Below are 21,273 nucleotides of genomic sequence, written 5' to 3'. Positions count from 1 at the left end.
GGTCACATGTCCGGGAAGAGCTTTGATCAGCAGTTCCAGTAAAACATATTATATATATATATATATCAACTTTAAGAATTTTAACTGAGGTTTATAAACTAATAATAATAATATAAGTAACTTCATACAAAGGCTGTGGCCCAGGGTCTGGTTTCACCCACTGGTTTTTACACCTGGGCCCACTGATCACTTCTGACTGAACCTGGTCAGGAAAACAACAGTAATTACTCAACAGCTGCAGGAATTCTGACGTTTCTGACTCGACTGTGTGTGTTTTATATAGACAGATAGATAGATAGATAGATAGATAGATAGATAGATAGATAGACAGATGGATAGATAGATAGATAGATAGATGGATAGATAGATAGATAGATAGATAGATGGATAGATAGATAGATAGATAGATAGATAGATAGATAGATAGATAGAAGATAGATATGACAGATAGATGTAGATAGACAGATAGATAGATAGATAGATAATAGATAGATAGATAGATAGATAGACAGATGATAGATAGATAGACAGATAGATAGATAGATAGATAGATAGAAAGAGTAAGCTGTAATCATAGGCAATAACCATTTTTGGTGCAATCCTTATACACTGTGTATATATATTCTCTTTACATTGTGTATTTAATATACTTTTGTATATTTATATGTGGGGACTAATAATATAATATAATATAATATAATATAATATAATATAATATAATATAATATAATATAATATAGAAAAGTCTACTTTGTCAGGTAGTACACGTGAGGTCTCATTCTTCCTATAGTCTGTGAACGCAGCATGCCAGCTGATAGATAACGTGTTCACGGGTCGACCGGAAGTCTGGAAGCTTTCATTTCCCGTCATGTCTTCTTCTTCCTCTTCCTCTTCTTCCTCCTCCTCCTCTTCCTCTTCCTCTCGTCTGTGAACATCTTCCTGGTGAATGTCACTTTTCATGGTGTCAGGAAACACTTCGTCGTCTTGCCGGTCGAAGGAGCAGCCGAACCCCGCGGAGGGAGTGTGACCGTCGCGGGGCTGGAGTCGCTTCTGTCGGGGAGGTAATGTCAGAGACGTGTTAGCATCTGGAGCTAGCCGGTACATTAGCACTGATTGTGTTGCTTATATAAGATCTGCGTTGTTTGTGTGGGTGTTAGCATCACGTTCTCCTGCTACTGTGCTTTTATAACTAATATAACTAATAAAACTAAATAAAGAAGACATTAGCCAGTGAGCTTCTTTTATAAAGGCCTGTATGGAACATGTGATGCTAACATATGCAGCTTTTAACACAGTAACACAAGGTAAATATCGTGTGTGTTGTGTAGAAGGAGACAAATGAGCAAGTACAGTTTGTACTTGTATAAGTCTCCTAACTGTGAAATATCAATTCTGTGCAATAGAATGATTCATTGCAATCCACTCACTGTACATGTTGTTGTTTTTACACTGAATATATTAGTCCATTCATATATTTTCTATATTTCCTTACACTGAAGTATTGCATGTTACTCATTATTACTTACTGATGCCCATTTGTGGCTCTTGCTGCTGTAATCTTGCAAATGTCCCCATTGTGGGACATAAATGATTATTTTATCTTATCTCATCCTTCCGGGCCACAGGTATTCTGCAGGGTGCCAAAGGTTATTTGCTGAAGCCACACGGGCTCAACACAGCAAAGCCACATGAATCAAAAAGCAATGCGGTGAATTAAAACAAAAGAAAGAAGTGAAATGATCAGTCAGAAAACAACAGAAGGAGCCCATCAACAAGCAACCATGCAAGGGCCACTGAGCGCCAGTGACATTTACTTCATTTGTAGCCTGTTTTAAAATTGTGTGAAGTATTTTTGTGTTAGTTAGTGGACGTTTTCAGGCTTTTGCCCAAAAACTACTGAACAGATTGATTACATTTTGTGGAGGGAAGAACCCATTGAATTGTGGAGTGGATCCATCACTTTCTTTAACATGCAGAGACAGGGCGGTAGCTTCGGCAGAGGTATGCACTCTCTGATCACCGTTCCAGTTTGAGAAGTTACTGCGCTGTTCAGCTGTGTTGACACGTTTCTCCCTCTTCTCCCCCTCAGACAGAAGATAAGTCTCAGGAAAGGATCCTGACCAGGCTGCAGACACCATGAGGTGACGACTGTAGCACCTTGTATTTCTGCCGACGTGGACTTATGGCAAGGTAAAGACGTGCAAAAGAGCCTGTGATGTTTGTTTTGCGATGTGTGTTGTAACTTGTGTATTTAAGCTTTGTTGTTGTCGTCGTCTTCCTGCACAGGATCACTTTGTCCTGCCTGCCGGCCTCTTGGTACTGCAGCGTGTCCCTGCTGTCCCTGGGCTGCGCTCCCAGACAGAGGCTGCTGCTGCTGCTGCTCCTCTTCATCATCTCCACTCTCCTCATCTTCGGGACCAACCAGAGGCTGCTGCGGGGCCCCCAGCGGGCGCCTGGGGCCCATTACAACAAGTGAGTCTTAAATATTTGACACTGACTCTTTGCTGGAGGATTTTAACCAAAGCATCATGCAAAGCGTTGAATATTGTGTGTGAAGAAAACCTGTACCAGTGTCTGCAAACTAGTTTTTCAAGAATAGTATTGATGTAACAGCTTAAAAATGTTGGTTCTCTTCCAGGTACCTCTCTATTGCAGAGTCAATGGAGGCCACTGACATCCTCAACCCCGCTCTGAATTATGGGATTGTGGTGGACTGTGGCAGCAGCGGCTCTCGGGTGTTTGTGTACTACTGGCGGCCCCACAACGGGAACCCCCACACCCTGCTGGACATACGACAGATGAAGGACCACGACCACAAACCTGTGGTGAAGAAGATCAAACCTGGTGAGGAGGCGGAGCTGAGTTTATCACGCTGTTAATATGTTTTTCTGTAGCATGCATAGACCGTTTATAAAAGTGGACGCTGGCTTCCAAGTGAAAACGCCAAACTCGAGGCTTCAAAATAGCCGCTCACAAACCAATGGGTGACATTAAGAGGTGTTGACACAGCGTTGCATGTCTCCATTCCTTTCATCGCATATTTGTCCTCTGTTAAACCACAAAGGGTGTGAGAGTGTGTTCGGTTTCCAAGACTCGTGAAAAAAGTCTAACGCACACAAACAAAGCTCGGCTCTTGGTTTGCTGAGGATTTCGTGTTTCCGCTGCGATACGTGGAAAACTGGCGTCTCGATCTTTACACTGTTTTCATGGAGAGAAAATGGAGCCGTTGTTAAACAAGAGGTGACAAAGACAAAAGCAGCAACTCTCCCCTGCTCTATATATTTACTACTATTTTGATTTGTTTAAAACTTCCACCACAATTATCTGATCAGTGCAAGTGCTGTGAGAATGGAAAAGAGTAAAGTTCTACAAAGGTTTGTTCAAATGTTGTGTCTTCAACTGTTCCTGTTGTCTTATTGTGACACGTTGCAATGGTGTGATTCAGAGTTACTCAGAACACAGTGGTGCCGACATGAGGATCCTTGCTTATCACTATCCGTCCCTTTGACTCGCAGCCAGAAGGTAAAGACAGAGCGTGTGAAGGAGATAAACGAGAACATTCGTGGAAAATACAAAGTAGAGGGAAAGAAAGGAAGATCCTGGATGTTTTATTTTACAAATTCAATCTGTCTCTTTTTCCTTTTTGTGCTCATTTCATCTTGAGATGATGAATAGTTGTTGAGATTAGCTTCATTAATTTGTCGTAGTCGTGGTGAGAACTGTTCAGTCCATGTGACTTTGTCTTATCTTGGTCACAGCAGACTGATTAGATTCGCTGAGTTTGTTCCAGGAGCTGACATTAGGAGGGTACGTGGCGTTTTGAACTGTGGGACGTCACGTTCTGTAACAGACTTTATAGAAGAACCTGTTCTGCTGCAGTGTTCACATGACAGACAGTGTTACATGAACGCTGAGGAGTGAGATTTAATTATGATCACGATGTGCCTGTTTGGAACGGTCTGTTTGTTTCTGTCTGAAACTGTAAAAGTGACCTGCAGCAAGTAAAGAGCTGCTGCTGCTGCACAAAGATCTGTTCACCTGTTTGTTCAACTGGAGAAACCGTTGTTTGACGCGCTGTGGTCGGGACAGATGGTGTCACTTATGTTGCTGGAAAAACAAAACCACAACAAAACAGATGCGAAACACGCTGTCGTCGTTTGCATCGAGACATAAATGTACTCGTGGTCTTCACAGGCATCTCCACTCTGTCGAAGGCCCCGACGCAGGCCAGTAACTACCTGCAGCCTCTCCTCAGCTTCGCCGCCGCTCACGTCCCGAAGAGCAAACACAAGGAGACGCCGCTCTACATCCTCTGCACCGCTGGCATGAGGCTGCTGCCAGAGAGGTAAAGTCACCCTCACATACATGCACCAAACAGTCAGCTTCATTGTTCCAGTTTTGGTGTGGATGGCGTCTTCAGCCGACTCTTCAGCTGCTGTGTATGTTACATTCATGCTTCTCGTGTGTTTCCGTAGCCAACAGACAGCGATCTTGGAGGACCTGGTCAGTGACGTTCCCCTGGAGTTTGACTTCCTGTTCTCCAGCTCGCATGCTGAGGTCATCTCTGGGAAACAGGAGGGTGAGAGGACTTTGGTGGTGTTATTATTTGCTGATACTGGTTTTAGTTAGTTGATGGATTATTGCCTGTGATAACATGTTCTTGTTCTTGCCCCCCCCTAAAGGCGTGTATGCATGGATTGGCATTAACTTTGTGTTGGGCCGCTTTGATCACGCTGACAATGGTGAGTGTGGAGGCGTAAACAAGACGTGTCTGAAACTTCAGAAAAAACACTTAACAGGAAATAAAACATAGAAACCTCCGAGTGCAAGTGATGCTGCTTGTGCTGTAACTGACCCGATCAACAAAATTACAATATTTACAACATTGATTAGAAGAAACAGTTTGTAACCTGATGGAAACATGTGTCAATGTTAAAAGTATGAAGGGAGGAGCAATGACAGATAAAGGGAGGAGTTATTGTCAGTAATGGTAGAAGATGTGAGTTGACATATTGTTTATCAAGCAGTCTTGTTATAATCATAGATCAGACGCCCCCCCGTTTGTTTAATGTTTAGTTTGGGTTCCATGAGCCACGTTCTTCTGATTTCAAACAAGTGCATAATTAAATAATACTGTGTTCAGTGTTAATATTTGACCAATAACAAAATCATAACTTTGTTAAATTGTTTTTTCAGAGGACGCCACGGTCGAGGTGACGACTGGGTCTCAGAACCAGCAGCCAATCAGCAGGCGGCGTACAGTGGGAATCATGGATATGGGCGGAGCTTCTCTGCAGATTGCCTATGAGGTCCCCAGTGCCATCACCTTCAACTCGCCACAAGAGGTAAAGACGTGTCACACAAACGTTCCACTTCGGACGAAGCTGCTGATCATTTTACTGATTTGATCATTTTGTCTATGAAACACTTTTAAATATTTAGAAATGCCAACGTCACATAAGTCAGATCCCAAAGTGATGTCATCAGATGTTTTTGTCAGTGATTTGTTATTGATGAGACGATCTAGATTCACGCATGTTTCTTTACATTCAGAGAGGGGACGACCTTAACGCCAAGTCCTGTGTGTGTCGTGTGTTTTCCAGGAGGAGGCAGGGAAGAGTGTTCTCGCAGAGTTTAATCTGGGCTGCGACGTGGAGCACACGCAGCACGTGTACCGGGTCTATGTCACCACGTTCCTCGGCTTCGGGGGGAACATGGCCCGGCAGCGATACGAGGACCAGCTGCTGAATAAGACATTCGCCAAGAACAGGTTCACACACACACTCGCACACATTGGTCGTCTCGCTTATCTTGTCTCACACAGTAGTTATTATTAGTGTAATACACCCCCTCCTCAGTATTAACTTCATGAGCCGGGTGGTGCATGATGTAAAATGGTGTTTTCAGGCCTGTCGGTCTTGTCAATCTGTTGTTTCTGTTATTTACACTAATGTCTCCTCATGAATATGGTAATTTCATCTTGTTAAAATGCTCCATCTGATGAAACGTACAGTTTTTAATTCAAGCTCTGTGATTACCTCAGATAATCTACAATCAAGTCAGAGAGTAACTGTAACTTCAGGTTTATTTCACTACCTAACACCTGAACAATGTTTCCCATGTTCCTGTTTGTCCAGGTTTCTAACGGCTCAGACCGGCCTGACTGAGGACAAACCCTACCTGGACCCGTGTCTGCCGGCCGGTCTGTCAGACACGGTTGTGAGGGACAACCGCACCTTGTACCTGAGGGGTCAGGGAGCCTGGGCTGACTGTCAGCATTCTGTGCAGCCCTTCCTGGGCCTCCACAATGGCACCATGTCCCCAGGGGGCGTGTATCAGGTACAACTCACTTACAGCCCTGAGCTCTACAACAGTTTGAAGCAACACTATGCAACTTGTTTCTTACCTTAAAGCTGCAGCTCCATTAAAAAGAGTTTGATGGTTGAGTGAGTGTGAACAAGGAGAAAGTTTCCTCCTTCTCTCCCTGAGCGTCTGTTCTCTGTGACTCTGCTGAGTGGGTTCCATCTCCTGTGAGAAGAACTGACTGAGAGTCAGCTTCAACTGTCACAATCAGCTCCAGGTGAAGAGTGAAGCTGAACTGAGATCAGTTATTAAAAACCAGAGTTTATCTCCAATATTCAGCAGGAAACTTTGAAACATGAAGAGTTCTGAACAGAGTTCGGTGGATTTGTTACAGCAGCAGCTCTTCAGGTTCAGGAAGCAGAGGATCATGGGTAATATCCAGCGTTCAGTTGTGTTTCAGTTCAACACAATGAAAGAAAACCACTCATTAGCTCGGACACGGAGCCCAACAGAATCGATCATGTGTTTGGCTGCAGGGGGCGCTGTTGCTCAGTGGATGTTGCATAATGTTGCTTTTAATTCTGGGGCAAATACTAACACCTATCGCAGATAAAGCAGGTTGAACATATCAAACAAGAAGCACTACTTTTAAATAAGTTATTATTAATGTCAATGTATTATTTATTTTTTTCAGGCTCCCATCAACTTCAGCAACAGCGAGTTCTACGGCTTCTCAGAGTTTTACTACTGTATGGAGGACGTGCTGAGGATGGGAGGACAGTACGACAGTGGGAAATATTCCCGCGCTGCTACGGTAACACAAACGCATCACTGTTACACAAAGGTACAGAGAAGCAACTGGAAATGTGACTCTGAACTCTGTTGGGTGTGTTTTGCAGGACTACTGCTCAACCAGGTGGTCGACACTGAAGCAGCGTCTGGACAACCAGCTTTTCGCTCAGCAGGCCGACATCAGCAGACTCAAGTAGGTTCATCTCTTTGTCCGAGTCACATAGTGATGAAACACAACCTGCTCTGTGTCGTGTTTGGGTTTCTGTGTCTCTGCAGCCACCACACTGTGGTCGTCAGTGTCTGAGAACAGATCTGAGAACAGATCACTTCTGTGTGGAACAGCTAAAGTCTGTTCGGTGATAGATGGAGAGAAAACAGAAATTTGATTACAGACAGTGGTTTAGATCCTCTCTTATAATTGGTTCTTTATGTAAAAGTCTTCATGTAATATACACAATGGGAAGTGTGTTACAGCAAGCTGCAGATTGTCCACATGGAGGCGCTGTTCTGCCTTGAGGTTTTCTTCCATAAGCCTTTGCAGGTGGTGAACGTTGTGAAATCATCTATTTCCAGCTCAAACATGATCCTTTTCCAAATAGTTTTGTCCCTGAATCAACCAAACTGCGACTTGAAAACCAGATAAAAAAAGTTTCAGTAAGTTGGGACTTGATCTTCACATCACAACTTGAACCCAGGTGTTGATCTTCTGGAGAAATGGTCAGAGCCATTGAACAGAGATGAATGATTTCAGCAGCAGGTGAACACGTGAATCCATAAATCTGTGAAGGTGCTTGGTGACCACACTGAGACCCCAGATCTTCCTGGTTTCAGTAACACTCGAGTTTATAGAATCCAAAACCAGAGACTGGACTTAACTGAACCGTATTGTTACTCTGAGAATATGCTTCAGCTTTTATCTCAATATTTTGTAGGTTTAAACACTATCTGAAAAATGTAGTTATCTGCAGGTGACAAATTAAAATCACAGCTGCTATGATTTATTATGTTGCTTGTTAATTGCACATCTGAGTCTCAGGCTGCTGTTGAACACTGCTGCGTCTGGCCTGTAGGTGGCGCAGGTCCGACTGTTATCCAGTGAAAACCCGTCCTCCCTTTGCTCTTTAACCCGTCGCTCTGTTCTTTCCAACCCAGGCATCAGTGCTTCAAATCGGCCTGGATGTACGAGGTGCTGCACTCTGGTTTCCGATTCCCCGCTGACTACCCCAGTCTGAAAACGGCTCAGCTGGTTTACGACAAGGAGGTTCAGTGGACGCTGGGCGCCATTCTTTATAAAACACGCTTCCTGCCTCTCAGGTAACTCCTGGTTTTCATTATATATTTCTCAAAAAAATGTTCATAGATAAATGTTTAGTCACTGTGACCGAGTTCAAATGTAGAGGGCTCTGCAGCTAAAGCAGCTAACGATGCAACGGTTGTGGTGGAGCGAGTCCTCGGGGGATCAGACGTCTCGTTGGTAGACTCGCGTGACGGGTCAGGCTGAGTTCAGACCAACATTTTTAATTTGATAGTTGGGTTCAAACATTTTTATTTGTTGAACGCGTGTTTTGGTGCGACCTCGCTGCCGCAGCTCCACCCCCCCGATCGCTACTGCACAGACGCAAAATGACGTCATCGACCCAAGATGGCAGCGTTTGTTTCTGGGGTATTTTAGCTTCCTTTCTGGATAGTGGGAGGAAGTGGAGACGCGTCGTCCATCTTCATCTACAGTCTCTTTTATTCCTGCAGTCACGGCTGAATAAACCACGTAGCCTCGCCCTTGGGTGGAAAGATAGATGAGATTAGATTTATCACTTTGTTCAAGGTCGACTGCTCCCGTGTGAGAGAGGATACGGCCTTTCTCACAGGACTTGTTTTTTTAGTGTCCCTAGATATGAGATAGTTTTTTATGTTGCAGGACTCATGTCCTCCGCTCTTATCGTTGTTTTGTTCAACAGTAAAGATTAGAAGTTTGTTTTTACGAGACTTGCACCTTCATGTCTCTCTCCTCCAGGGACCTGCAGCAGGAGACGCTGCGACAGAGCCACCCCAGCTGGCTGCGCTCCTCCTTCGTCTACAACCACCACCTGTTCTCGCTCTGCATCCTGGTCGTGGTGCTCGCCATCCTGCTCTACATCCTGCGCCTGCGGAGGATCCACCAGCGGGAGCAGCGGCAGGCGGAGGCCCTGAGCCTGCTCTGGGTGGAGGAGGGAGACGCTCTCCTCCCCTGAGGAAGACGCAACAGGAGGTTCCACGTGGATGAGCAGCGTAATTTACTGTAACCGCAAATCCAACACTAAAGAATGCGAGGATAATAAGGATCCTGATGATTACTGAGCAGCCAGAGGCGTACGTGAAGAGGCGGGATTTCATTTCACGGAGAAACAACACGGAGCAGAGACGCTTTAATGAGCCTGGACATCAAACTCCTCTTTGATCGTGCAGCTTGGAGCACAGAGCTCATCTCAGACGGGGAAGATGTTCTCTCTTTCTCTTCAAGACAATTTCAGATGAAAAGAATCACCTCCGCATTACAGGATCAAACGCTAACCATTCCCTCTCAGATCCAGTTTCTAGTTTCCCGGCGGTTCGACAGTGAACCTGGATTCAGCGTTGGAAGAGATTTGGTGTAAGAATGTGGGATTATTGATCGTCCAACATGACGCATGAGAATATATTTGATTTTAAATGAATCCAAACGACATCTTATGAGATCGTTTCCTTCCCTTTTTAAAATCCTTCCTCTCCTGCAAACGGAGGAAGCAAAGAGGACGAAGCCGTCACTCAGCGGAGAACAGTTTATTTTTCCACTCGGTGAAACGGCAGCGACAAAAACTCCATCAAGCAGCTGAAGCATCAGCAGCCTCACAACTTCGAGCCTTGATCTTCAGCGAGCTGGTGTCACAGCGAGCGAACGTCTCTTTCATCTTCATCTCCGTCCGTCCCCGATGGAGCGATTCCCTCGAAAGCAGCCCCGCAGACGGATGACGTCGGCCCCAGAGCTCCGGCCTCAGATTGGGCTTTGATACTTGAATGCCACTGTTGTCCTGCCAGGACCCCGTCCCCCCCCCGTCCCCCTGTCCAGCCCAGCCCAGATCTTTATCAGTGCAAAGACCGAGCCGAGAGGCGTTTCATCTGCGACAAGCTGAGAGATCTGCTCGGCGTCTGGATGAAGCTGCCGAAAACAGACCAAGACCCCGGAGGCCCGATTCCACTAAAGGGAAAAATCTGGTCTCATCCGATTTGGTGGTTTTCACATTTAAAACCACTTCTGAGGAAAAAGGCCTTATTGTGAAAATAGGGGTCTATTTTACTCATTTTTAATTTTTACTGTATTTCATTGCTGTAAATTGTTCAGCGGAGCAACAACCATGACGATGCAAATCTGTGTCTGATTATTAACTGTTGAAACTTCCTGAGAAGTTAAATTATGTGTTAATCCCACAGTGGGAGATGTTTTTAATTTTAATGTCAGAAAGATCATGTGATATATTAATTCTTATGGATTTTATTCCGAGGTGTTGATGGTTAAGAAGCTGATTCCTTTGTTAAAATAATAAGATGTTTTGTGAAAGTTTGGTCGTTAAAGGAGACGTATGATGGTTTTATTCAGAGTTTCTTTCCTCTCGTGTTTTAAAGTTTTTCTCTTCTACGGAGTTAAAAAGCCCAAAGTCTGTAGTGAACTGTGATTTAAAGGTGGTCGACGTGTCCCCACTTCCTCCCACTTTCCAGAAATGATGCCAAAAAGCCACCGGGGGGCGATCAAGACGCTTTGGCTTCACTTTTGGGTCATGTCGTCCGTCTTTATTCAGTCTGAGGAATAAATATAAGTATGTATAAGTCCAAGTATGAGGAAAGGGATGTTTTCTGGGAATGTAAACCTTAGTTACACTCATTAAAACCTGAATACGTTTCCTTTAACCGAGAAGCTGCACAATCAAGAGCTTTGTAAAAAAAAAATAATAATAATTGTGATTCCACTTGTTTCGTTTCTTCTCGTTCTGACTCTGATGGATTCTGACGTGATGTCGTCAAACTGTCGGCTGGAGTTTTCACCCTGGGTCTTCATCTGTTCCTCAGTGGTTCCACTCTGACGTCTGAGCTCCGACAGAGACGTCCTCCTTTACCTCTCAATCACAAACCTCACTCCTCGTCCTGGTTTGGTCCTGAGGTGGATTGTGGGATTTCTGCCGCTTTACGAACTCGTCGAGTGTTTTTCCCAGAGCTGGGCGTCGTGCAATGTAGAACTGATTCACCGAAGGGAACCCGTGACTCTCATGTTTTTAATCCAGGTACCTTGAACATCAATGTGAATAGAATCGATTCCATTCCAATAAAGAAAATCATTTTTTTTGTAATAAATGTCGACTCTTTAGTTTTGTGTTGTGTGAGATGTTTGGTCCTGAACTTTGACCTTAACGTCCACTCGGCTGCTTCCCACAGGTCAGTGGATCAGACACTGTTAGTGAGTGTTCAGATCGTGTACATGTACTGTTACTGTACTTCAGTACATTTTTCATGTGTTTGTACCTAAGTAAATTTATTTTTAGGTACTTTTCACCTTTACTCCACTACACATTAGCAAATATCTGTTGTAAAATGGTCCAATCAGCGGGCAGGTAACATTGGACCCCGCCTCCTGCAGCCACATTGATGGTTTCATTGGTACTTTTACCAAAGTGGTTCTTAGTAAATTATTGTTCCTCCTCCACCACTGAACAGGATCAGACAGAAGCTAAACGTTTACATATAAACCTGCCAACATTTTCTAAGAGAAATCATTCATACAAAACAACAAAATGTAAATCATTATTTTAAAAACCAAAGGTGAATTAAAATTGTAAAAATACTTCAAGTTTCAACCCAAATTTCCTCCTTTTAATCGCTTTTTGAACTACAAACCTACGAAACACCTCAGATCAGATTTACTCTCTTGTATTGGAAAATGAAAATTGAATTTGAACCTGAGAGAAATTTGACGCATTTGACCTTTAAAGGCATCTAATGATTGAGCTAAGCTTCTAGCTTTGGTTTTATTTAAGCAGGTTTTTGTGGAAACTGCCTCTGAGGTTTCCGGCTGGGACTCATCCGGAGAAACAGGGACACGAGTTCCATAAAGACGAGCTGCAAGGATGCAACTGACAATCGGACGTTATGGTTCCTGAGTTCATCCTGGGAGGCAGCTTTAAAGTGTGAGATCTGACAGATGCACCTGAACCAGGTCTGATCTGGATCCTTCCAATGAAACCATCAGCGGCAGAACAAAGAGCCGTCGGCGCCTTTGTTCCTTCACCATCAAGTTATGTAAAATCCACTTTCATCATAACGGATGCAGTGACACACTGTGACCTGCTGGTGGTGCTGTGCAGCGTGTGACCTGCACCTCCAGGCTGCTGCAGGATGAAGTGAAGACAAAACACAAAAAGACCCAAACACCTTAAATTGAACTGCAGCTTCACTTCACACCTTCTTTCTGCTGGAGGATTGTGATAACGAGCAATTATCAGCTTCAACTTCAGAGGAAACGTGGCAGCGAGTCTCCGTCACGCACCTGAAAAGAAACACGGCGCCGTTTTTCTTATCTTAAAAATATACTTTAATACAACAGCTGCATATAAATATTAAAATATACATTATACAGGTGTACAGTACACTCACACAAAACCAAAACAAAAAATATTAGGCTTCTATTTGTACGGCACTTCTTGTATTTTTTTGTTTTGTTGTTTTTTTTTGACTATTTTCTTAAAGGTTACTTACTGATGAAGGAGTTGTACATAAAGATGTGTTAATGTGTTAACAGGTCCAAAGTATTTACTGTAGTACTGTGATTACTGACGGAGGGAGGACAGAAGTAAAGGTTGCTGTACAGTATATGACATGGCGTCGTGGAATGTTTGCTCGTCTCTTGGTTTTTCGTGGCCTCCCGTCGTTCAGCAGGTTTTTCTCAACGCGTTAAAGAACCAGCAGGGACGTGATTGTTTTATTTCTTGATACCAAAGTTTTATGTCCTTCCCTTAAAGTTCGTCCCTTTCCTGCTCAACATCCACGTCCCGACCTTCGACTCATCGAGCTCGACGTCTGCGACCTCTGGTGATGTTTCAAAACAGAACACGACAAACGACCACGCACAAAACCTCATTGATAATATATTTGCGTTGACGAATGAGAAACGTTAAATCTGAACTTTCGTAAAAAAAATCTGTGCACCGAGCAAAGAAAGTATAACTTCCAATAAAAGCCGATTTCATTTTAACACTTTTTTTTTACTTCCAGTGTTAAACTCACAACATATCTCGTGTTAATTGTTGTGTTATAACATGTTAAATCTCCTGGTGGAAGATGGAGTCGTGTGAAAGTCGGTTGTGCAACACTCCCGATCACGAGACACATTGTGTGGTGTGAAGTGCAGCGATCCCACAGCTTGGCACAAGAGAGCTAATAACTGTGTTTCCCCAAACGTTGAACTATTCTTTTAAACTTTTAAACTTTGTGTCCAAAAGTTGTTGAAAGAGTTTGGAGAATTTGGATCACAGTTTTATTATCAGGTGCGTTTATCTCTATTTCCTTTATAATTTCTTTTATAAAAACATGTTAATTTTTTTAGATGTGTCATTTCCTGCCAACTTCTATTTTTGGAAACAAACAGACTCACAACTTGGGAAAAAGGTTCAACTTCTTCTTTAGTTTCTTGATGAGATTGTTTTTTTGTTACAATTTGTGATTAAAGCTCCTAAAATCTTGTGAAATGAAATTTATGACAAAAATAAGCTTAAGTTAAAGTTACAAAATGAAATCTACGTTAATCGTCCCTGTCAGGGCGTTGAGGTTTGTTTCAATTAAAACCAAATCAGCTGTCGTCACTTTCATTTAAATGTTGATGAATCCTGATTGTTGCATTGATCCTATTTACACCGGAGCCCCGCCCACTTTAAACCAGTGAGAAAACCCAGGTCGAACTCGGACGTGTTCTCGTCACTTCTGGGTTTTGAAAGATCGTCAGAGATTTCTGAAAAACAGACGCTGAGCTCAGGGAATCGAACGCGATGATAAGACACCTGAGGCCGGAGCTGGAGCTGGAGCCTCGGCTTCACCAACAAGAAATGTGGAGTTCAAACCCTTCCCCCCCCCCATCTGGGTTTCCAGGTCACCAGCAGGAGGCCGGGCCTCAAGACGCAGGTGGGTTCAGCTGAAGTCGTCCTCGGCAGCTGTCAAGAGCTGGACGGGCGGCGGCGGAGGTGCTGGAAGGGATTAAAAGGTTTCGGATAAACTTCTGCGAGGCCCCCGGCTAAGTGCCATGTCCCCCGGCCTCCTCTGCCCCGGAGACCCGTCGCCTTTGAAACCGGAGAAGCCTGAGTGTCTCCGACAATGCGAGCGCTGGAGCAGAGTGGGGACGGGCACCCGGAGGTCAGCAGCCTCCCACCAGTGTTGGTTTACTGATGGGTCCATTCAAACCCGCCAAGTCCCACAAAGCCTCAGCGCCGCGTCCAAAAACCTGCTGCGGTCGCACGGAGGCTGAGACGGGGGGGGGAGGCAAACAGTGTCCGTCACATGCGTCTACGCTCACTTAGCTTCGAGTTGGTTCGCAGAAAGAAGACAATTCGTCGGGGACTGCAAATAATTACCACTTTAACAATGTATTCATCAAGTAATCGTTTAGTATAAAATATAAAAAGTTGGAGGTTTTATCACTTGTAGTAGTTCAAATATCCACTGGAGGCACTAGAGTCACATTTCTACAATAAATTCAATCTGTTTTTACGTTTGTTTGTAGCTAACTTAACGCAGAACATCGTCTTTTCCTTTTTAAGGTCGCACACGCTCTGACTGCTGCGATGACCCAAAGAAGTATTTTTTCCCTTTTCTTCCAAACAAATCGCAATTTTGAAGCTAAACTTGCTCGTAAACTCACAATACTTGGCAAAGTGCGTCAGATGTTGTGGAACATCACGCACAAATGTACGATTAAGCCTCTTGGAGTCATTGTCAAAACCCAACAGGTCATTTTTGGAGATTTAAAAACAAACTCCACCTTCAAAAAGACGTCTGCGATTAAAAGTTATTAGAAGAGTTTACGTTGAAGACATCTACATGACAATATTCAGTCATAGTCACAGCGCCACCTACTGGACAGCTTTTTATCCAGGAATTCATTTCTTTAACACTGTGAGAAGTTGTTTGACATTTTCATTGATTTCTCTGGGAATCACTTGTGGATCTTGATGAAATGCACGTTTAGGGGACTAATATTTATGAGTGTGTGAAATTGTTGCAGCTGGATTTAATCTGAGGAGCTGTTGGGCCTTGGCTGAGTGACAATCTCCTGAAATACTGGACAACTTAATGGTTAAAGGGCGTGAGTGCGTCCAGAGGATATTTGCACATCAATCGCAGTAGATGTTTATCTGCAGCTTCACTTTAACACTGGATCCTCCTCCAGCAGCTGAGGGGGATCGAACCTTCTCCCTCTCAGTAAAAAGCATCAGGCGAGTTTCGGGACTGTTTGCTTCTCCCCGTCTCCGCCGGACGGTGACACCCAGCGAGGAAGTAACTCGGACAAAGATCGTCTTTGTTTTTTTTTTGCAGAGTCATTGTCCACATTAGGTCAGCGTTGGCCTGAGTGAGCCGAGAGCATCACTCCTGTGTCCTCTCAGCTGTTCCTGGGTCCACGCGGCCGAAGCTCAGCCCGCCGTGAAAACCGGGCCGAGCCGCAGACGTCCATCTTTGGGTCCCTTCGGTTTCCTCCCCTCAGAATATCTGCCTCCTGCTTCCAGGTATACATAAACATGAGCTTTCTGGGAAACTGAGTCAGGAATGTGAGCAGAGACAAGTGGCCTCGCCAAACACTGGCCCCTCCCCGTTACAGCTTCACAGTTAAAGGGACATAGCGCGATACAAAGAGGAAAGAGGGGAAAGCGCTGCGGCATCACTTAAAGCCTTGAGACCATCTCGGTGGTTGCGGCGCCGTGTCGTGCTTGTTGTTGGAATCTGTGGGAGGACTTCGCTGTGTTTCAACAGTTTGCTCTCCAGTTCAGTTTTTGGCATATAGATCAATGTACACAGCAGATGGTGCTTCGCGTTACGTAACTTCAGAGGAAGGGAAACATCAGGACACACTTAAGCATTCAAAGAGGAATCTCTCCTAAACCCAGAGACCTCCACCTCCTACGACGTTGACACACGGGTCGCACAACATTTTAAACTCCAGCGATGTGTACAATTGTCTTTGCTCGTTTGCCGCATGTGAGGGAGGCAGCTGCCAGCAGGAGATCCTGTGACTCCGCTGGCAGCGTCGCCAGCTTCCCAAGCCTTGAAAGAAAAGAAGGAGGGAGGGAGGAATGCACGTCTCAGCAGCGGGAAGAGCAGAGAGCACCTTTATCCAAACAGGAGAGACTTTCCTTCTGCCGCCCTCAGTGTTGGACTCGTCCTACATCTTGTAAAATAAAACCCAAGCAGGTTTCTCCGGTGGCGTTCAGAGCCTCAGTGACATCGCAGCCTGCTGCTGCTTCAGCCCTGTTCACCAGCAGCAGAAGCTTTCCAGCCTCGACAACAGGAATCCTGCGTTTACACAACAGCTCTGCATTCACACGAGCTGGAGTTGACATTTCCCAGAGCGTAGAAAAAGGAAACAAAAACTAAAACAGGAACTGCCCTGAACCTTCGTATCGGCAGCTTTCAAACCGACTGTGAGCGAGACCTCAGGGAGGTGAAGAGTTTAAGAGTTTTAACTGCTCCTCTCCAGGAAATGGAGTTTCCATAGGAGGCGAACAGTGTTGCAGAGCAGCAGCTTGGGAACGTAACCAAGTCGGGAGCTTGTCAAGGTTGAAAAACAAAGAGGATCACTTCGCTAACAGCCGCTTCTAAACTTATATTTCCCAGAGATGATGTTCACAGAAACCGGTTCCAGCTACTGTTTTCCACGTTTACTGGGAAAAGGAGAAGATTTTGGTTGAATTTTTTTGGCTGAGAATGTGAAACGATTTCACAGAAGCCTGTAGTTTAGTTTTTTCTAAGTAAAGTCAAGCGAGGCCGAGCTCGGAGCAGTAGTCAGGGGTTACGTTCGTAATAGGGTATAAGATCAGGCATAATAACACAGGTCCCTGTGGCTTCAAGCTCCAGGCACTTCAGAAAGGCGTCATTATGCAAAACTGCCTATTACAACAATATGTGCCCACAGGTCAGGACCCAGTCAGCAGTTACTGCCTAATGCCTCCGCTCAGGTTTGCATTGCTTTTATGTTTTCGTCAAACAGTAGCACCAAACTGAAACAAACCCAGACCACCAGACGAAGTGCCGGGCGCCCACGACGTTCTCAATCAATATCTGTCTTTAGAAAAAGGTGCCAAGAGTCTTTTCTTTCTCTTTTGGAGGATCTGAAGCCCTCTTCAAAAGGTGCTTGGTTGCTCTTACCACAGTGCAATTCATAGGGTCCTTGACATTTTATGTCCGACAACATTTAGAGACCTTGTACATGTCGGTCTACAGCTTCAGCAGAGACCACAGAAGAAAGGCAGATTTCATCTCAAGACTGACGCCCACTTTGTGGGCGGTGGCTTTGCCAAATAACAACAAAATCATAGTCAGAATATTAAAAAACAAACAAATTGAACTTATTTGCTTTCTAGATCTACAAGTGTCTTTTTTTCCTCTATTTGTCATTGCAATTCAGGAAGGTGCGCTACATATTCAGGTCAGGGGTTGAGGAGAGGGCGCGGGAGGCACTGAGGACACTTCCCTTTGTGGGTGAACGAAGCGGCTGCAGATGGAGGAGCACCAGGCTGCAGCTCCAATCTGTCACCACGGCCTCTCCGACTCGTGGTGGTAGTGCATTTAGGTGAACGGGGGGGTCAGTGACGTCAACCTTTGAGGACGCACGTAGGTAAACATGGCAGCAATCTAAATGTTTCAGTGAGCGTATCCATCACTCTTTTTAATGACGTGGTAATGGTTGGCAGCATCTGAGTGGCTCAGCAGTCTCAGTTATCTTTGGTCAGTTTGAATTAAGGTGCAGTTTTCTCTTTCGTTTTTAACTCTGCTTACAAAGTGATGGGGTGTTAAAGAGTGAGGGGGCGGGGTATTAAAGCTCCGAGGACTTTTCCACAACAAACACTCGGTTGTTTCCATTAACAGCTGATCTGGCATCAGGACCACGGCGCTTGTTGCATATCACAACGCTCGCTGACATTTTAGATGCCGATGCAATCTGAATGGAATGCAGTGTTTCTATAGGGAGCCCAGTCAAATGAAAATACACACACAGACACACACAGACACACACACACACACAGACACACACACAGACACACACACACACGCCTCTTTGTTTTCCAGGCCTGGGCTCCTCCCACTTCCTTATTTTAGCACTTCCTCTATCCTCAGATGCCCCCTCGCCCTCGGCTCACTACCGGTCCCCTGCCGACGACTACAACCATCTACAAAACAGTGCAATGTCTATTCATAGGCACAATGGGGTACAAATACAGCACACAGAGGGAGAGAGGAACACTGTACACGCTCATACAGTATGTTACATGTCCAACACACACTCACTCACACACACACACACACTCACAGACAGAACACAGAATACGGGGACGTCAGCAGCAGCTCTGGTCTGGTGGTGGTTGTGGTGCAGCCGGCAGAGACAGAGCGGTGAAGGCGGCTGCTGATTGGAGGGCCAACAGGGCAGGACTGAGAGCAGGGCGGCAATTTACTCCCATTTTGTTTACGCTACTCCTTCCTCTTCGTGTGCTCCCCAAGCCTCTCCACCTCCGCTTCACCCCTTCCTTTTTACACAGTGAGAGAGTGGAGGTGGTGACGAGAAGCTCGCTCGGGTCCGGTTGGTTGGCGGTGCTGCGGCCGAGCGAGGGCGTGGAATCAGGAGAGGGAGAGGAAAGGGGGTCGCTGGGTGGGTTTACCCCGCTGTCTCGTCTCCTCCCTGCAGGGGCTCCTTGCGCTGGTTCTGACTGGCTGCCAAAATCCTCTGCACAAAGTCTTTGGTCCGCCCGGCGACTAAAGGCCCTGCAGTCGTCACGGAAATAAATGAAGTGTGATGGGGAGAGAGAGGGAGAAAACAAACCATACGACAACAAGCAAAGATTCAGATATAGATATGATAAAAAAGACTGTTCTCATCACTGTAATGTTGGTTTTGTTTGTTCCATCTCACCGCTGGACTCTCGGAGGATGTCTTCCAGGCGCTGCGTCATCCCCCGTTCGTCCGTGTCCTCTTCCTCGCTGCTCTCCACTCGTCGCCTGATCACCTCCTTGATCCGCAGCAAAGCGCCGAGCAGGTTCTCTGTGGGGAAAACGAGATAGGAAACGATTATTCTCGTCTCAAAGCAGTGAATGAATTCCACAGGGGAGAAGACGGACGGCACAGAATAACTTAAACAAGTTTGACGGTTAAGATATTTGCTCATATTTTCATCAGTCCAGCTGTAAACACCAGCTGCCCAACAGCTCAGGTTTCTACTTTTACACGTCTCCTTGTTGTTTGGCTCTGAGCGCTGCCAAAAAAACATGTTGCCTACAATCGCTTCTGAGCCTGAACGCATTCTGTGTGGACACAGATGGAGCACTTAAGCTCGGCTAACGTGCCGCTCGCGCTACGCCGCCTGTGTAGACACGGTGTCTGACAAAGCTCGCAGCGCCAACTTTGGGTATTTGACAGTTTTCACTACTTTCATCGAGGGACACAGTTTGTTTAGTTACTCAAACAAATAGATAAAAGTGAGATTCTGGGCCAAATGACACATCGCATTTCATTTCTCAAAAATTCAAACCACGTTTCGCAAAAACCCCCGATGCTTCATGGGACGAGGGTTGTTTGTTTTAACCATCGGGAGTCACACATTACGGCAAATCACGTGGCGGGTTCGAGACGTCACACAGTAAACACAGAGACCCGTGCGGCGCCGGTTTCAGCTTCAGTCGAAAGATCGGCCGAGAAAAACTGAGAAATTATCATTTAAAACCAAAGTAAAAATTGCTCTTTACACACGAGTAAAAGTTTGAGAGACAGGACGTCAGAGGAGTTGAATTTAAATCAATATCTTCGTAATTTGTTTGTCGTATTGAAAAATGGGATAAAACTGATGATGGAACAGATTCTGCTCCAACAAGCTGAAAATACTAACGAGGGGAAACTGAGCAGAGAGTCGGTCGAGAGAAGAGACAGAGACAGTTTGTTTCCAACAAGTGGACGAAAAAAAGCCACACAGTTTGTTTGACCTTTTAAACTTTATATTTCCATATATTTTTATTTATTAATATATCATATATATTTGCAAGTGAGAACATAAACTGTTTTTAAGAGTTGCACAACTATAAAGAAAAAAATGTCTGTGACTACAGCTGTTTTTTTATTTCAAATTGGTGTTTAGTGCCTGATATTATATGATTATATAATTATGTCTTCACACTTACAAGCTATATTCACATATTCAACTATGAAAATACTTCGTTGGGGATGTTTATGGTTCTATAGTAATAAAAACTAACATTTTCCATGTCGGATTTGATGTATTTTAGTGTATTTTTGGGTCCAAATTGTTGATCTCAAAAGCATTGAAAAGCAGCCAAAAGAGAGGGAAAGTAATTTTTAATGAAAGTAAACTTGAGTCAAGTTGAAACTTAGTGAACGTGAAATAAGGGCAGTGACCAGACGGTTGGATGAAGGTCGTGAGGAAAGAGAAAGCAGCTCCACCCTCCTCTTCCTCCTCATTACTGCCTGAAAAAGACCATTAACTCTGAGCGGCTGCAGTGGAAACAGGCCGCGGCTGCACTGGCAGCTTTCAGGTGTAAATGTGTCATGATGAGAGCGGCTGTTTCCTGGTGAAATAAAGGCTCAATTAGAATGACCACACTGCGGCGGCTCCACCGACCAGTGCAGAGAAATCTAATAAACTGTAGACGAATGAGTTTGAAGGAAATTAATAAAAGATAAGAATCAGAGGTTTTGTTTTAGAGGAAAACTACGGGACGGATTTCCATGAATCCTTGTGGAGCCAATGAAGAACTCTTCAAGCGTTGGATTCAAACTAAAGAGGCAGATTCTTTACTCACTTTCACATTACGAGATTCTTTTGACATTTACAACAATTTCCCAGGGAAAAATTATTTGATCTTTATAAATGATGATCTGAGATTTAGCATAAATGCTTTTACATCTTTATTCTC

General features: G+C 44.7%; 2 protein-coding genes across 21 annotated transcripts in view; one reads left to right on the top strand and one right to left on the bottom strand.

The window, feature by feature from the left end:
- Positions 1 to 839: 839 nt before the first annotated feature.
- Positions 840 to 11,454, top strand: LOC118098550 (ectonucleoside triphosphate diphosphohydrolase 7). 2 transcript variants are annotated; one of them, XM_035142510.2, is made up of 15 exons: positions 840 to 1,061; positions 1,626 to 2,001; positions 2,090 to 2,190; positions 2,287 to 2,472; positions 2,639 to 2,844; positions 4,195 to 4,345; positions 4,476 to 4,579; positions 4,683 to 4,742; positions 5,197 to 5,345; positions 5,604 to 5,770; positions 6,138 to 6,339; positions 6,998 to 7,117; positions 7,203 to 7,288; positions 8,248 to 8,409; positions 9,107 to 11,454. In XM_035142510.2, the coding sequence occupies exons 3-15, from the start codon at positions 2,183 to 2,185 to the stop codon at positions 9,321 to 9,323; spliced, it is 1,818 nt and encodes a 605-aa protein (XP_034998401.1). In that variant the 5' UTR covers positions 840 to 1,061; positions 1,626 to 2,001; positions 2,090 to 2,182; the 3' UTR covers positions 9,324 to 11,454. The 2 variants fall into 2 exon arrangements, with proteins under 2 accessions (XP_034998401.1, XP_034998390.1); XM_035142499.2 differs by lacking the exon at positions 1,626 to 2,001.
- A 1,210-nt stretch (positions 11,455 to 12,664) lies between these two features.
- LOC118098703 (CREB3 regulatory factor) overlaps positions 12,665 to 21,273 on the bottom strand; it is a 28,160-nt gene continuing 19,551 nt past the window's right edge. For all 19 annotated transcript variants that reach the window (XM_035142872.2, XM_035142834.2, XM_035142796.2 and 16 more), the window contains exons 9-10: positions 19,262 to 19,390; positions 12,665 to 19,113 (exon numbers count right to left, since the gene is read on the bottom strand). In XM_035142872.2, the coding sequence (XP_034998763.1) occupies positions 19,007 to 19,113; positions 19,262 to 19,390 (236 nt within the window). In that variant the 3' untranslated portion in view covers positions 12,665 to 19,006. The remainder of the gene's footprint in view (positions 19,114 to 19,261; positions 19,391 to 21,273) is intronic.

The sequence above is a fragment of the Hippoglossus stenolepis genome, chromosome 2 (genome assembly GCF_022539355.2).
Source record: "Hippoglossus stenolepis isolate QCI-W04-F060 chromosome 2, HSTE1.2, whole genome shotgun sequence".
Taxonomy (NCBI): domain Eukaryota; kingdom Metazoa; phylum Chordata; class Actinopteri; order Pleuronectiformes; family Pleuronectidae; genus Hippoglossus; species Hippoglossus stenolepis.
This window is presented reverse-complemented; position numbering and strand designations above follow the sequence as displayed.

Coding starts and splice junctions, on each gene's coding strand:
- LOC118098550 (XM_035142499.2), top strand. Junction 2,473..2,638: donor CCTGGGGCCCATTACAACAA/GTGAGTCTTAAA, acceptor GTTCTCTTCCAG/GTACCTCTCTATTGCAGAGT. Junction 7,289..8,247: donor GCCGACATCAGCAGACTCAA/GTAGGTTCATCT, acceptor TTTCCAACCCAG/GCATCAGTGCTTCAAATCGG.